At 38.8% G+C, this 15,752-nt stretch overlaps 2 protein-coding genes and 1 pseudogene across 2 annotated transcripts; all 3 read right to left on the bottom strand.

The window, feature by feature from the left end:
• Positions 1 to 1,981: 1,981 nt before the first annotated feature.
• Positions 1,982 to 5,593, bottom strand: LOC146526522 (uncharacterized; annotated as a pseudogene).
• Positions 5,594 to 5,672: 79 nt separating this feature from the next.
• Positions 5,673 to 10,541, bottom strand: LOC146526521 (uncharacterized). Its single transcript, XM_085207091.1, has 5 exons — positions 10,374 to 10,541; positions 9,676 to 9,863; positions 7,621 to 8,519; positions 6,085 to 6,733; positions 5,673 to 5,736 (listed from the first exon to the last, which is right to left on the bottom strand). The coding sequence occupies exons 1-5, from the start codon at positions 10,539 to 10,541 to the stop codon at positions 5,673 to 5,675; spliced, it is 1,968 nt and encodes a 655-aa protein (XP_085063217.1).
• A 1,217-nt stretch (positions 10,542 to 11,758) lies between these two features.
• LOC146526520 (uncharacterized) lies at positions 11,759 to 15,079 on the bottom strand. Its single transcript, XM_085207090.1, has 2 exons — positions 12,731 to 15,079; positions 11,759 to 12,259 (listed from the first exon to the last, which is right to left on the bottom strand). The coding sequence occupies exons 1-2, from the start codon at positions 15,077 to 15,079 to the stop codon at positions 11,759 to 11,761; spliced, it is 2,850 nt and encodes a 949-aa protein (XP_085063216.1).
• Positions 15,080 to 15,752: the final 673 nt, after the last annotated feature.

Below are 15,752 nucleotides of genomic sequence, written 5' to 3'. Positions count from 1 at the left end.
CTTTAAAAATCGAAAACGAAGTAATTTACAACACTGCATATCTTCCGCAAAAAAAATAATTTCTTGCAGCTATTTATCGTTCTCTAGTTCAGGTTATTAAAACCTTTTTCATTTATAAATGTGTTAATTTCATTCGACACAAAGTAAAGCGTTTTAGCACCTTACCTTTTAAAACCGTTGCACTTTATTAGAAGAAAATGGTTGAAATATTGAGTTTCATTTAGCTACAAAATTTTTTAATTGACAATAATTAAGTGCTTTTGATAAGATGTCGTTAATAATCTTGATAACAAAATTCATGATCCGAATTATTTCGTCCGAAAATGTTTCAATGAAAAGCGCTTCCTAGTGTATTATCCGGTAAAAAAGTAGTATTTAATGATTTATTTTGCTCTAAAGAATCGTCGTTGCATCATTATTTTTTCCTGTCAAGCTTTTGGCTGCATCAGTTGCTATTAAACCGATTTCATTAAAATCAATTATATTTGAACTTAATGCGCATTAAATGTTCATTAAACATATGAAAATTTCTATTTATATTTCAATAAAAAGTTTAAACAGCTATTTATGCTTTATTTTTTTCATTTTTCTTAGAAAAGGAGGGGAAAAATTATTTCAATACACGATATTGTTAAGAGGATAAATGGTAGTGATTATGCTACCTACCTTTATAAAATTATTTATTATTACTAATAATATAAGCACATACATATTTTGCGAAGATAATTTGCCGCAAAGCCTTTTAGTTATAACAAACTGTACATAAAATCGTATAGTAGTAAAGTAACAATGCCAGCTTGTTTTTCATCAAAAGTAAATTTAAATCATACATCTAACGGATCAGTGACGCTTTTTAAGCAGATGAAGTGATAAAAAATGAGTATAAGTGGTTGAGAAAACAATTCGGTGGCTTATTCTAATATTTAATCGGAACCAGTTTTAAATGTTTTTTTTGAAAAAATTGCATATGGAGCTAAAAGGTTACATGCGGCTCGAGAGCCATAAGTTGTCAACCCCTATCTTTGACCTCACGCACAAAAACAAAGTGGGATGGTATTAGTGAACTTTTAAAAAAAATTCTGATGACATACACTTGTGGCCAAAAAAAGTGCACTAAAAAATTTTATTGTCGTAACCAGATGGTTAGTCTGGAGAGAACTGAATGGAAAAGATTGGAGGAGGCCTTTGCCGATTGGCAGACAGATCTACAAATAATAAGGAAAAATCAAATATTACAATTAAATTAAATAAGTATGTGTATTGTGTTGTAATTCTCAAAAAATGTTATTGTTTGATCTGAATAAAATATTATTATTATTTGTATATGTTTTATTTACTCAGTACGAAACTGGTTTCTATTGTATCTACGGGTTGTCACCAAGTAGATACAATTTATTTAATGTGGTATATTAGTGTTTTGTTCATCTATTTGCAAAAAATTCCTTACTATTCTACACGTGTTTAATATTGCTGCTCGCTGTAATGTAATATAAGTTGTACTTTTTAAATTTAACATATTTAGGCTATGGTGAAGATGTTTTGGTATAACTCCGGTGGTAGATAGAACTATAGGTACTGTATATACTGTTTTCTGTTTCCAAATTCTTACTATTTCTTCTTTTAATTCTTCGTATTTATTTATTTTTTCCGCAATTGTCTTTTGGAGATTGTGGGTATTAGGCACGGCGATATCTATAAGGTAAGTTATTTTATGTTTTTTATTTTGCAATATTATGTCTGGTCTGTTAAAATGTATTGTACTATCAGTAAGAACAGCCCGGTCATAATATAATTTGTGGGTAGAATTTTCTAGTATGGTTTCAGGGGCATATTTATAGTAAGGAGTATCAATATTCTTAATAAATTTACATTTGTGTGCAAGTTGCTGATGTATTATATTACATATTTGGTTGTGTCTATGTGTGTAGTCGGAATGTGTAAGATTGGAACAAGCACCCGTGATATGTTGAATGGTCTCTGGCTGACTGTGACATCTACGGCATTTATCATTTGTGACTGTGGTATCCTTAATTATATATTTTTTGTAATTTTTTGTGTTTATGACTTGGTCTTGAATGGCTATTATAAATCCTTCAGTTTCGGGGAATAAACTACCAACTTTAAGAAACATATTTGAACCTATTGAATCAATATGCGCTTGTTCCAAATCATGAGGATGTCTTCCGTGTAACACTTTTCTTTTCCAGTTATCTATTTGTTGCATTTGTTGATTTATATTTTGATCATTTTGTATATCAGTTATTTGATTCAAATTTAGTGGAGTGTAATTATGGTCATTATCTATTATTGTTTTATGTATTTTACTATTATTTGATTTATTAATAAAAAACTTTTGTAACGATTTTATTTGATTTTGCCATAAAGTATTAATGTTAATAATACCCCTTCCACCATGCAGTCTTTTTATGGTAAGCCTTTCTATTGCAGATTTACAGTGAAGATAATTGTGTTTTGTTAATGTACTACGTATAAGTCTTTCTAAGTTTTCTATTTATTTTATTTTTTATTTATTTATTTATTTATACGGATCTCCAACTGTCGTACATATTGGTTTACATTACATACATTCTTAGGATATACTAATACTATTATGTACAACTGATTATAGGAGAACACATCATTCATCAATAATAACAATGATTAATTTACACTATAGAAAAAAATAATAATAATTATATAACAAAAATATAAGATTACTTAATATTACATAATAGTTAAAATCATTCACAATTAGTTCTATAAATTAACTATTCTATGTCTGTTTTGGACCATTTAATAACACCAAAGGAGTAAGTTAATATTGGGATAGCATAGGTATTTATCGCTTTAACGAGATTTTTCCCGGATAATTGTGTTTTGCAAATAGCATATATTCTTTTTTTAAATTCTGTAATTAAAACATGTTTTATAATTGTATGATCTAAACCTTTTAGTTGATTATATCCTAGGTATTTGAAGAGCTGTAATAGTGTTATGATCATTTATAGAATAATTACCTTTTTGGATTTTGCCTTTAGTTATATGAAGAGTTTTACACTTATCTAGGCCAAATTGCATTTGAATGTCGTTGCTAAATTCTGTAGTTATATCTATTAGCGTTTTCATGTCCTTATCTTTTTTGGCGTATAGTTTTAAGTCGTCCATATAAATAAGGTGTGATATTAGAGAATTCTGTGTGCGTGAACTGAAGCTGTATCCCAAACGACTATTTTGTAGTAGATTAGATAACGGATTTAGGGCAAGGCAAAACCATAAGGGACTCAAGGAATCCCCTTGAAAGATTCCTCTTTTAATTTGAATATGTCTGGTAGTCACCGTAGTACTATTGTAATTAAGCTGCAAGGTTGTTTTCCATTGAAACATAATAATGTTCAGAAATTCTATGATAAATGGGCTTATTTTATATATTTTTAATATTTGTATTAACCAAGAGTGAGGTATGCTGTCAAAAGCTTTTTTGTAATCAATATATGTGCAATGTAAATTTCTATTTTTTGTTGTAGCATGTTTGTGGATGGTAGAATCTATAATGAGTTGTTCCTTGCATCCCATATGGCCTCGCCTACACCCTTTTTGCTCCTCTGCTATTACATTGTACTTTTCTATATGTGTCGTGATTCTAGATGTTATAACTGAAGTGAGGATCTTGTAAATTGTGGGTAAACATGTTATGGGCCTATATTGTGAAGGTTCTGACGAAAATTTGTTTTTTGGTATCATGTATGTAATTCCGATTGCCATAAAATTGGGTATATTCTGCTTATTTAAAATAATATCTGTAAAATTTTTTGCTAATGCTCTATGAAATATGGTTAACTTCTTATACCAAAAGTTATGTACTTTATCAGCACCGGGTGACTTCCAATTGTGTAGTTTGACAGTAATTTTTAAAATTTCGGTTTCGGTTATTTCGCTAAAATTCATTGTATCTATTATTTTATATTTATCTGTTTCGTCTAAAATCCATTTAGCAGTTTCGTTGTGTTTTAATTCTTGTTCCCATATGTCTGACCAATACGTAGTTAACTGTTCTTCTGTAGGGATGCTCATTTTATTTATATCTTGCGATTGATGATGTGGTTTTGAAAGTTGTCTGTAAAATGTTTTTTCTCTTGTTGTAAATAAGATATTGTCGTCTTTTCTTTTCTGTGCCTTTTTGTATCTTTTTAATCTGTGTGATTTCAGAGCTAATTTTTGTTTTAATGTATCTAGAAATTCTTCTAATTTTTGGTTATCATTTTCATGCTTAGTATGTAACGTTGTATGACGGAAAATTTTCATGACTGTCTTAACTACTTTTTTGGATCTATTGTTATTGATATATTGTGTGAGACGTCCAATATCTACTCTAAGTTTTTCTATACTCTTTTCTAATCTTATTTGCCATGATGGTTTATTTTTGTATTTTTTTCTTTGTCCCGTATTTGTTCTTTGTATGATTTTATAACCTAACTCTTCTCCTATTACTAAAGCTGTACAATATATCAATGCATGTATGTCTATTAATTAAATGTCATTGGAATTATAGTTACCTAATATTTTAAAATTAAATATTTGTATTAGTTCAGTAAGTTTACGAGTATATTTTAATTTTGGCAAATTTGGTCGAATTGATGGATCAAGTCCAGAAAAAAGATTCAGTGTGGTTGATAATTTTTCTCTTAAATTTGTAATAAATTCGTCCGTGTAATTAGTAGGTACTATTAGTGTTTCTATTTCATTTTCTATTAAACAATTTAAGGATTCTGTTTGCGTAGAAGTTTGTGTTGTTTGGGTATTAAAATAATTTTGTGATTGTTCGCCAACTTGGGATACAGCAGTTGTTATGTTTGATAAAACTAAATGACTTTGATTTTGATTTCTAGTTATATTATCCATTTCTATTTCTTCTAATTCTATTTCACGTTTTACTTCTCCTTTTATTTGATTTAGTAAGTCCTGAGGTACCAACCTATTTCTAACTATAGTTCTCCTTTGATCAGATACTCTTTGCTCGGAAACGGTAATGTAAGAATATTTTTGACAGAATAGTTCGTGTAGGCGTTGTTTATATGTGGAAAAATCTGTTTCTAACTTTGTGATTCGGTAGTAGGTACGCATAATAAACATGTTGACTTCAGAACTCCATCTCATGCGTACTCTTGGCTTTCCAGCTTTGGTGGACGCAGGCAAAAAGGCGTTTGCCTCCTGCGCAACACTCAAAGTTAGTACGTGTTCAACTGTATGGTTTGAAGAAGGTGATGATGGTATAGAAGGTGTGTAAGATTCACTACTTGGACTATATGGTTCTATTGGACTATTAGGTTGGGATGTGTGTTCGGCTGTAGTATATTTGTCGGTGGGAGCCCGCCTGTTCAACTCCAGACCGCCGACGGTTCGCATGCTGAAACACCCAGCGTCAGCTCCAGGTGTGCCCCGACGATCACCCTCGGGAAGCGGCCCCTGTCAGTTTCTTTTGTAACCGTGTCTCCATTTTTATGGGTAACCTTTACCTTGTTAGCCGTGTAAGTTTCGTAAGTACACGTTACCGCCCCCCACGTTAGCAAGGTGTTCAGCTAGGACGTAAGGTAGGATTTTGGGGGGCTTGTTATTATTATTTTATATATATTTTTCTCGAAATATAATTTCGGTTAATATGAACCCCACGAGCTTCAAGCCAAGTGTGGTCCATTTCCTGGAATTGGTTGGGAAGTAATGTCTTCCTGTAAAAACTTCCTGACAATGCGACAAGTATTAAGGATTGCGGCTTTTTGCATAGTTATGTATATGTTTATAGGTAATTTTATCTGCTCTAAATAATGTAAAAGACTTTTTGGTATAACTCCTGTGCTGGAAAGCACCAATGGTACAATATATACTTTGTTCATTTTCCATATTCTTGTAACTTCTTCTTTTAATTCGGTGTATTTATTAATTTTTTCTGTTATAGATTTTTGCAGATTATGGGTATTCGGAATTGTGATATCTATCAAATATGTTTGTTTATTTATTTTGTCTATAAATGTTATATCAGGTCTATTGTAGTGTATTGTTTTGTCAGTTAGAATTGCTCTATCATAGTACATCTTGCAATTGGGGCTCTCCAACACAGGTTTTGGTACGTATTGATAGTATGGGTGGGGCTTATCTTGTATTAACTTATTTATTATTGCCAACTTTTGATGCACAATTTGTACAACTTGATTGTGTCTATGAGTATAATCTGTCTGTGCTAAGGAAGAACAAGCGCTAGTTATATGCTGAATAGTTTCCGGTTGTCTATGACATTTTCTACATTTATCATTTTGTATATTACGATCCCTGACAATGAATTTTCTATAATTTTTTGTTGCTATGATTTGATCTTGGATGGCGATCATAAAACCTTCGGTTTCTGGGAACAAAGAACCTAATTTTAGCCATTTGTTCGAAGCCTCCGAGTCAATATGCACCTGTTCCAAGTCATGAAGGTGTCGACCATGCAGTTCTTTTTTACGCCAATTATTGAATTGTTGTTCTACATGGTCTTGAAGTGGTTTGAATGAAATTGATCTATTTTTTAAATTAAGTGGAGTGAAATTATCATCTAAATCTATTATTGCAGAATGTAAAGTGCTTTCTGATTTTGTGTAAAAGAAATCTCTAAGGTTCTTGACCTGTCCTTCCCATAACACTTCCAGATTTATTAGTCCTCTACCGCCTTTTATTCTTTTAATATTGGTTCTCTCTATTGCTGGTTTTGGATGTAAATAATTATATTTAGTTAAAGTTGTTCTTGTTTTTATCTGAAGCCGTTTGATGTCAGTTTTAGTCCATTTTATTACTCCAAAGGTGTATGTTAAAACTGGGATAGCGTAAGTGTTTATTGCCTTAAAAAGATTTTTTGAATGAAGTTGCCTTTTACATATTGCATTTAATCGTTTACTGAATTCCATATTTAACTGTTTTTTTATTTGAATATGATTTATACTATTAGATTGATGTACTCCTAGGTATTTATATGTATCACCTGACTCCATTAAATTAAATGAAATATTTTCTTCGTTATTAACTTTACTGTCGATTTTGCCTCTATTAATATGAATTATTTTACATTTATCTACCCCAAAAGACATATTTATATCCTGACTAAATTGAGTAGTCATTTTGAGGAGAGTTTGAAGTCTGAAGTCTTAGTCTTTGCAAAAATTTTAATATCATCCATATACATCAAATGTGTGATAGCAGTATCATTATTTAATTTATATCCGCATGATGACATAGCGTTCAGAAGATGAGATAGGGGATTTAAGGCGAGGCAAAACCATAACGGGCTAAGAGAATCTCCCTGAAAAATACCATTTTCAATATAAATTTCGTCAGTCATAACTTTGTTATTTCCGACTGATAAATGCAGCGTAGTTCTCCATTCCGCCATGGCATTTTGTAAAAAAATTACAATAGATGGATTTATCTTATATATTTTAAGTATTTTAAGTAACCAAGAATGAGGGACACTATCAAATGCCTTTTTATAATCTATATATGATATGTGAAGATTTTTTTTATTTGTATTAGCATGTTTTAAAACTATTGAATCTATTATTAACTGTTCTTTACATCCTTTATGGTTTTGCCTACATCCTTTTTGTTCCTCTGCAAGTATACTATTTTCAATTAAATGTTTATTAATTTTTTGTGTTATGCAAGCTGTAATAAGTTTATAAATAGTTGGTAAGCACGTGATAGGTCGATATTGGGAAGGGTTTATTGTATCACTATTTTTAGGAAGCATATAAGTAATTCCTTTTGTAACAAATTTTGGTAGCACTTGCTTATTATTGACAATATCCGTAATTATATTAGCTAATATATCATGAAGAACGTAGAACTTTTTGTACCAAAAGTTGTGAATACCGTCTATTCCTGCTGCTTTCCAGTTTTTAACATGCCTGACTACTTTTTCAATATCTTCTCTGGTAAACTGTACAAATTCCATATCGCTTACATCTTTCCATCTATTTTCCACATCACTCAACCATTCGGCCTCCTCGTTATGGCTTTCCTTCTTCTTCCATAAATCTGTCCAGTAGTTTGTGAGTGCTTCTTTTTCAGGTATTTCACTATTAACCGCATCTTGTTTTTCGTTTAAGTTCCTATAAAATACTTTCTCATTATTATGAAATAAAACATTATCTATTTTTCTCCGTAATGCTTTATTGTACCTTGCTAATCGCTGAGATTTTAAACTTAATTTTTGCTTAAGCGTATCAAGGAATTCTTCAGGTCTACTGTTTTTGCTTTCGTGTATAGAATGTACTGATAATCTTTTAAAAATATCTTGGACTTTTTTAACTAATTTTGAAGATCTATTACCATTTATATACTGTGTCACTCTTCCTAAATCGGCTCTTAATTTTTTTATATCTAATTCAAGTCTAATTTGCCATGCAGGTTTTTGAGGTTTACGGTTTGTAGTTGGTAAATTTGATTGCAAGTGACGAATATTATATCCAGAATGTTCGGCTATTACTAATGCACTACAGTAAATTAAAGTATGAATATGGTTTAAATCAGAATCTATGAAGTAAAATTGTTTAAGAATTTGTTTATTAAATATATCTAAGTACTCGTATAGCCTCTTATTTTCTTTTAGTTTAGGCAATTTAGGACGGGCTGTGGGATCTATTCCTGTATATTGAATAAGAGCAGTTTCCAAATCATTAGTTAATTTATTGATATTTAGTTGCATCTTATAAGGACTTTGTTCCGGATTTTGTTCATGTTCTAATTGAAGTGTTGTTAATGATGTATTTGTTTGAGTTGAGGCGTGAGTAGTTGGGATTTGTTGGTTCTGGCGCACGCGCCAGACGTTGAGACGCCCAGGCTGTGCACACCTCCAACGTGTGCTGGGCCGTCTCGTCGAGGCAGTCGTCGCAGTGGTGGCAGCGAGCGTCGGGCTCCCTCCCAGCGATCCGACACAGGTAACCCCCGAAGCAACCATGCCCCGTGAGCACCTGTGTGGTGCGGAAGGTTAGGACGCCGTGACGCCGCGCTAACCACTTTCGGAAAACTGGACGAACCGCCTCGATCGTCAACCGGCCGGCAGATGTTGTCGCCAGCCGGGATTCCCACATTCTTACCGCGGTTTCCCGCGCCTCCTCCGTGCGTGCCTGACTTGCCGGTTCCCCGGACACTAGGCCTCGACGCCGGCAATAGACCGACGCCAGAGACAGAGCATCCAGATCCCACGGCATGACTCCAGCCAGCACGCACGCCACCTCACCGGAGATGGTCCGGTACCCCCGTATCGCCCGGATGGCCATCACCCTCTGCGCACGTCGCAGCAGAGTGATGTTGTGCCGATCCAGGGCGTCCGCCCATACGGGAGCACCATAGAGCGCCATCGATCGGACCACTCCGGTGTACAGCCGACGGCTAGAGGCGCTCGGCCCATCGACGTTGGGCAAAAGGCGCGCCAATGCCGCCGCTGTCTTCAACAGTTTCGGGGCCAAGGATGTAAAGTGGCCCCGGAAACTCCACCGACCGTCTAGAACAAGTCCGAGGTACTTCATACTCCTCTTGACGTCGATTCGGACGCCACCGACGACGATGTGGGCATCTGCCGGTGGGCCCTTTCGAGGAGCATGGAAGTATAACGCCTCGGACTTGTTCAGGGCAACCTCCAAGCCCAACCTTCTAATTCGGCCGACGACGTCGGCCACTCCGGCCGTCGCGAGCACCGCAGCCTCGCGATAAGTCCTCTGCTGCGCCAAGACCAGCGTGTCATCGGCGTAGCAGAGGACTCCAACTCCTCGTAGGGTGTCGCCTCTCAACACCCAGTCGTACCCGATGTTCCACAGGAGTGGCCCGAGAACCGAGCCCTGTGGAACACCGCACGACACTTCGTACGCCTCCCATCCTCCTCCAGGAGCCGGAAACGTCACGGACCTCCCGGACAGGTAAGCCCCGATGACGCGGCGCAGGTATGGAGGCACTCGGTGATAGATGAGTGCCTCCTCAATGCAGGGCCAGGGCAGGGAGTTAAAGGCATTGGCGATGTCTAAAGACACCGCCAAGACTCCATCGCCCAGGGCCACCGCATCCTGCGCATGGGACTTCACCCTCAGTATGGCATCCACCGTCGAGCGCCCCCTGCGGAAGCCATACTGGAGGTCCGAGAGGTCCGGACCTGTCCGCTCCAAGTGACGCTGCAACCTCCTCGTCACAACCCGCTCGAAGAGTTTGGCGATCTCGCTCAAGAGCACAATTGGCCTGTAGGCCGAGGCCGAGTCCGCCGGGCGACCCTCCTTCTTAAGGAGGACTAGCCTGCCTGTCTTCCACCGCTGTGGAATTATGGCTTGAGCCAGACAGGCAGAGAATAGTCCTCTCACTCTGGACCCAAGGATGTTAAGGGCCAGAGTTAACGCCCTCCCGGGAACGCCATCAAGGCCGGGTGCGGTGCTCTTGCCGCGAGATCGGCGAACTGCTTCCTCCAGCTCCTCCTCCTCCACCTGTGGTGCGACGCTGTCCTCCTCCTCTTGCGGTGCAGGGCGGGCCATAGTTGGTGGTGTAAAATTGGCCCGCTGCGGGAACAGTGACGACAGAACCCCTCGGAGAATGTCCGGTCGGAGTGTCTGCGTCAGTGGCGGAGCCCAAGCCCGTAGCTTGCCAAGTACCATACGGTAAGGCGTGCCAAACGGGTCTTGGTCTATTTCCGCGAGCATCTGGTCGTGTGACTCGCCTTTCACACGACCGATCTCCTCCTGCAACCGCGTTCTCGCCTCGACATACAATTGGTACAGTCGGTCTTCCTCCTCCTGCACCTTCTGTACCCGCCTGCGATAGTGGCTGTACTGGCGTCTCGCCGCAACGCAGATGGTACGCAGTTGCGCGATCTCCCACGACCACCAGTACACCTGCCGCCGTTGAGGGCGGCGCCCGGAACGGGGCATTGACGCGTCACAAATACGCGTCAGCGCCCCCTGCGCCCAGGATGCGGCGTCTTCTGCAGACGCCAAGCTCTGGGGCAGCCAGGACTCCACTATCGCGGCCTCCTCCAACAATTGCCTGTCGAGGCGACCCAATTGCCACCGCGGTCCGCACTCTCGCGAGGTTGGACTGGGGGTTGGTTGCACCGCCGAATGTGTGGAGATCTCGTAAGAGATGTAAAGGTGATCCGAGAGAGTCTCCACATCATCCAGCACTCGCCAACCCCGAACACGACTCGCTAGGGCCGGGCTCGCGAACGAAACGTCCACGACGGATCCGCCCAGCCTTCGCACGCACGTGTTTGTCGTCCCCCGGTTGAGTACTGACAAACCGGTGGTAATCACCCACTCGGACAGCGTCACACCACGCACATCCGTCGTTGCGGAGCCCCACACGCTGGACTTCGCGTTGAGATCGCCGGCCACCAACACCTCCGCCGGACGAAATCGCTCTACCATTTCCCCCAATCGTATGAGGAACTCTTCAAACTCCGCAAGAGTTCGATTGGGGGAAAAGTAGACCCCTACGACAACGAGGTTGCCGACAAGTGCGGCGACGCATCCCGCACCCCTCTCTACTCGTGAGAAAGGCGGGGAGCCCGCGGCGACCTGGGTGATCACAGCCACCACCCCGGTGTTGTCGGCTACCCAGTTGTCTCTGTCGGGAACGCTGTAAGGCTCCGAAACAACCGCCACATGTATCGACCACTGCGCCAAGCTTTGGACCAATAAGTCTTGGGCTCTGGCACAGTGGTTGATATTCGCCTGCAGAACTCGTTCGGCCATTGTTAAACGAGCATAGGCTGCTCCACCGCGGCCCTAGATTGGGCTTCAGGTTGGGCTTGGCTCGACGTCGCCTTCCCTCTTCCGCCTTTGCTGCGCTTCGATTGCGCACAGATCTTTGCGCATGCTGCGCTGCCGGCCAAGTGGTCTGCAGGTCTCTGCGCATCCTCGCACGCCGGGCAGTGTGGAGCATCCGAGCACGTGGCTTGCTTGTGCCCGGGACGCCCACACCTAAAACATTGTGAGCTCCTGTCCACACCCACACATTTTGCCGCTACATGCCCCGTTTCGTGGCAGCGGAAACAACACAGCACCCGCTGCTGCAGCAGCGTCACTTTCGCTGACACGAAACCCACCAGAAGGCGACCTCCGCTCACCTTCTTGGCAGCCACTACCGGACAGCGGACCCAGGCAGTGCCAAGACTGCCACGGTCACGCCGAACCTCCCCGACCTTGATGGCGCCGACATCGCAACCACCGACTCTGCTGACAGCTGCGGCAACCTCCTCCGACGTAACCGAGTCATATAAAATTTACACAGAAAAAAAAAGAAAGAAAAGAAAAAGAAAAAGAAGGATACATAGGTACTTAAATTAACATGTGCAATGGCGGCCTTATCACTGCAAGTGATCTCTTACAGGCAACCATTAAAAGTGCAGGACTTATGCAAGAAATTATAGTAGTAAGTAGTAGCGCAAAAAGTATTATTTAACAAAGTAAAAAAAAAATATATATAATTAAATAAATAATATATATATATTTATTTAATACACATACATACAAAAATAGAAACATATACACACAAACTACATACATACATACATACATACACATACATACATACATACATACATAGACACATACATATATACATATTAAAATAATACGGAAATGTATACATACGTACATATTATGATACTTTATTTTAAATATTTTTCTAAGTAGTAATTTTTAAGCCTACGCTTAAAAATATTTACTGACGGAGATCGTCTAACTTCACCTGGCAGAGCATTCCAGAGTTTTACTGTTTGGACAGTAAAAGAGTCTCCATAGCATTTAGTGTGACATGAGGGGATTTCTAGGAGGTTGTTGTTGCGGGAACGAAGGTGTTGGGAGTGGAGGGCGTTCGACCCCAAGAACTTAAACCGTTCTTTGAGGTACGAAGGAGTGACAGGGTGGTAAAGGATTGTGAAAAGGAGAGTGAGAGAGTGTAATTGTCGTCGGTCTTTTACAGTGAGCCATTTAAGCTGAGTACGGTATTGTGTTACGTGATCAAACTTTCGCAATCCAAAGATAAATCGGATTATAAGATTCTGCATCCGTTCAAGCTTATTTAGTAGTTGTTGAGATAAATCTAAGTAACACGAGTCGGCATAATCAAGTATAGGGAGAAGAAGAGTTTGAGCCAATGAGATTTTAGTCTTTAATGGTAGTAGGTTCTTCCATCTTCTCAAACTTCTTATAGCACAGAAGATCTTACGGCTGAGCTCGGCAATTTGAGGCGACCAAGAAAATGTGCTGTCCATTCTGACTCCTAAGTTCTTGACACTATCACTAACCTCTAAGCAGACATTGTCAAAAAGGATTTGAGGGAGATTTGGTTTTATTTTAAATAACTGCTTAGGATGCCCAAACATACATACATTAGATTTACTTGGGTTAATAGATAGTCCGAACGATTTACTCCAAGAACTAATTAATTGTAAATTGGAATTAATTTCATCTATCGCTCTGGGCGTGTCATTAGCAGGTACCGTCTTATAAATTTGTAAATCGTCGGCGTAGAGATGATAAGATGTTGATATATGTGGAGTGAGATTGTTAATAAAAATGGAGAACAGTAAGGGAGACAGCACACCTCCTTGCGGTACGCCAGCGCCTAAATGACATTGAGAAGTATGCTTCCCGTCATGCTTAATGCTTTGAGTGCGGCCGTGAAGATATGAGGAAAACCATTCAGTAGCTTTTGAAGAAATGTTAATGGACCTTAGAATTGCTAAAAGGATGTCGAAGTCAACTGTATTGAACGCATTAGAAAAATCCAATAACGCAAGTACAGTAACCTGTTGGTTATCAATGCCATGTCTAATGTCATCACATACTTTGTTGAGTGTTGTAACTGTACTATGGCCAGGACGGAAGCCGGACTGGAAAGAGGACAGGATATTGTTTTTATATAGGAACAGGTATAGCTGGTCGTGCACAATGCGTTCAAGTACTTTGGAAAGGAAAGGAAGTATGGAAATTGGACGATAGTTTGAAAAGGAAGTGGGGTTGGATATTTTTGGAATAGGGATCACTAATGCATGACGCCAAGCATCAGGAAATTCGCAAGAGGATAAGGAGCAGTTGAAAATGTGACATAGGATAGGAAGAACTGAATTAAGGGTTAACAAAATCATGCGTCGGCTTATGTTGTCGCTACCTGTCGCATCAGATTTGATAGCCATCACATGCCTTCGTACTTCTGCTGGAGTAACAGATGTAAATAGAAAGGGGATAGTTAAAGGATCAGGAAGTAGTGATAGTGATTGGAGGGTTTTCATTTTGGTATTACTATTCATCCGATTGACAGTTGAGAAAAACCTATTTAGGCTTTCTAAATCCATGCAGTTGCTTATGACAGATGAATGTTTTGTACGCCTTCCGCCTATACCCATCGCGTCCAGAAATTTCCAAGTTTTTTTAGAGTTGTTGCTGTCAATTGATGCGTAAATGTAGCTACGCCGAGCATCTCTGCAAGTCCTATTGCATCTGTTCCGTAGTATTTTGTACTTATGCAAGTTTTCATTAGTAGGATTTTTCTTGTATTTGGACTTTGCAGTATTGCGTTTGGCCATAAGTAGCTTAATATCCTTAGTCAACCACGGAGCAGGGAGATGTTTTAATTTAATAGGCCTAAGAGGTGCATGAATATCAAATAGTTCGATCAAAAGGGAATTAAAGATGTTTATTTGGTCGTTGACAGACTTAGCGCCAAATATACAATCCCAGTCGATACAATTTAAATCATGCATGAATTTTTCATTGTCTATGCTATTAAAGCATCTTCGCATCACCACTGTAGGTTTAGGCTTAGGTGGGCGGATTTTATAAGATAGATAAATTAAGTCGTGATACGAAAAGGCATCAGCTGATATTTGGCCAAATGTAGCAACATTCTCTGTTGAAGAGACTATCATAAGGTCTAGTAAGGAAGGCGCACAGCCAGGGAATAGATGGGTTGCATTGGAGGGTAGTATTTCAAGGTTGGAACTGTCAATTATAGTTTTGAGTCGATTTGCGCGTGTGTCTTTTTTAATCAAACATGTATTAAAATCACCCATTATAATAGTATGATCAACTCCAGGAATATATTTTTCTAGGAGAGTCTCAAATACATCAAAATAGTTTATGTGTAGCGTAGGACTATAAAAGACACCAAGTAAAAGCTTTAGCGAGCCAAACAGAACTTCAATAATTATATGCTCTAAGGAATTCGAGTAGGCTGAAGGGGATTTATCTAAAATAGTAAAGGGAATGTGACTACGAAGGTAGATAGCTACACCCCCTCCACCCTTTTCTGTCCTATCATTCCTTATAAGATGGAAACCTGGTAAAGCATAAGCCGTTGAAGGCAAGCAGGGTTCAAAAACGTCTCAGATACAAGTAATGCGTGAATGTTTGTAACGTTAAAAGAGTCGAGTAAATCTGGATAATGGGCGGGAATACTTTGCGCATTGATGTGTACGACATTAAAGTTTTTGGAAAAGGAACTAAGTTTGGAATTTAACAAGGAATTAAAAGGCTCCGGGTCAGGAATGCTATGGAAACTGTCATCGGATGCCGTTGAAGCACACTGGTGAAATGTGTCATTATTTGTGCTGTCGCTACTAGAACTCATAATATAATGCATACTTTATTTATATATAAATATGATTATACGTAAATTAACAATATAAATAACTAAATAATAAAATAAATAATATAATATTATAATAACAAAATTAAAATATATAT

Source organism: Heliconius melpomene, unplaced genomic scaffold (genome assembly GCF_056956725.1).
Source record: "Heliconius melpomene rosina isolate 202511_hmr_F unplaced genomic scaffold, ASM5695672v1 ptg000031l, whole genome shotgun sequence".
NCBI lineage: Eukaryota > Metazoa > Arthropoda > Insecta > Lepidoptera > Nymphalidae > Heliconius > Heliconius melpomene.
The sequence above is the reverse complement of the archived record's forward strand: the minus strand, read 5'-3'. Positions and strand labels throughout refer to the sequence as shown.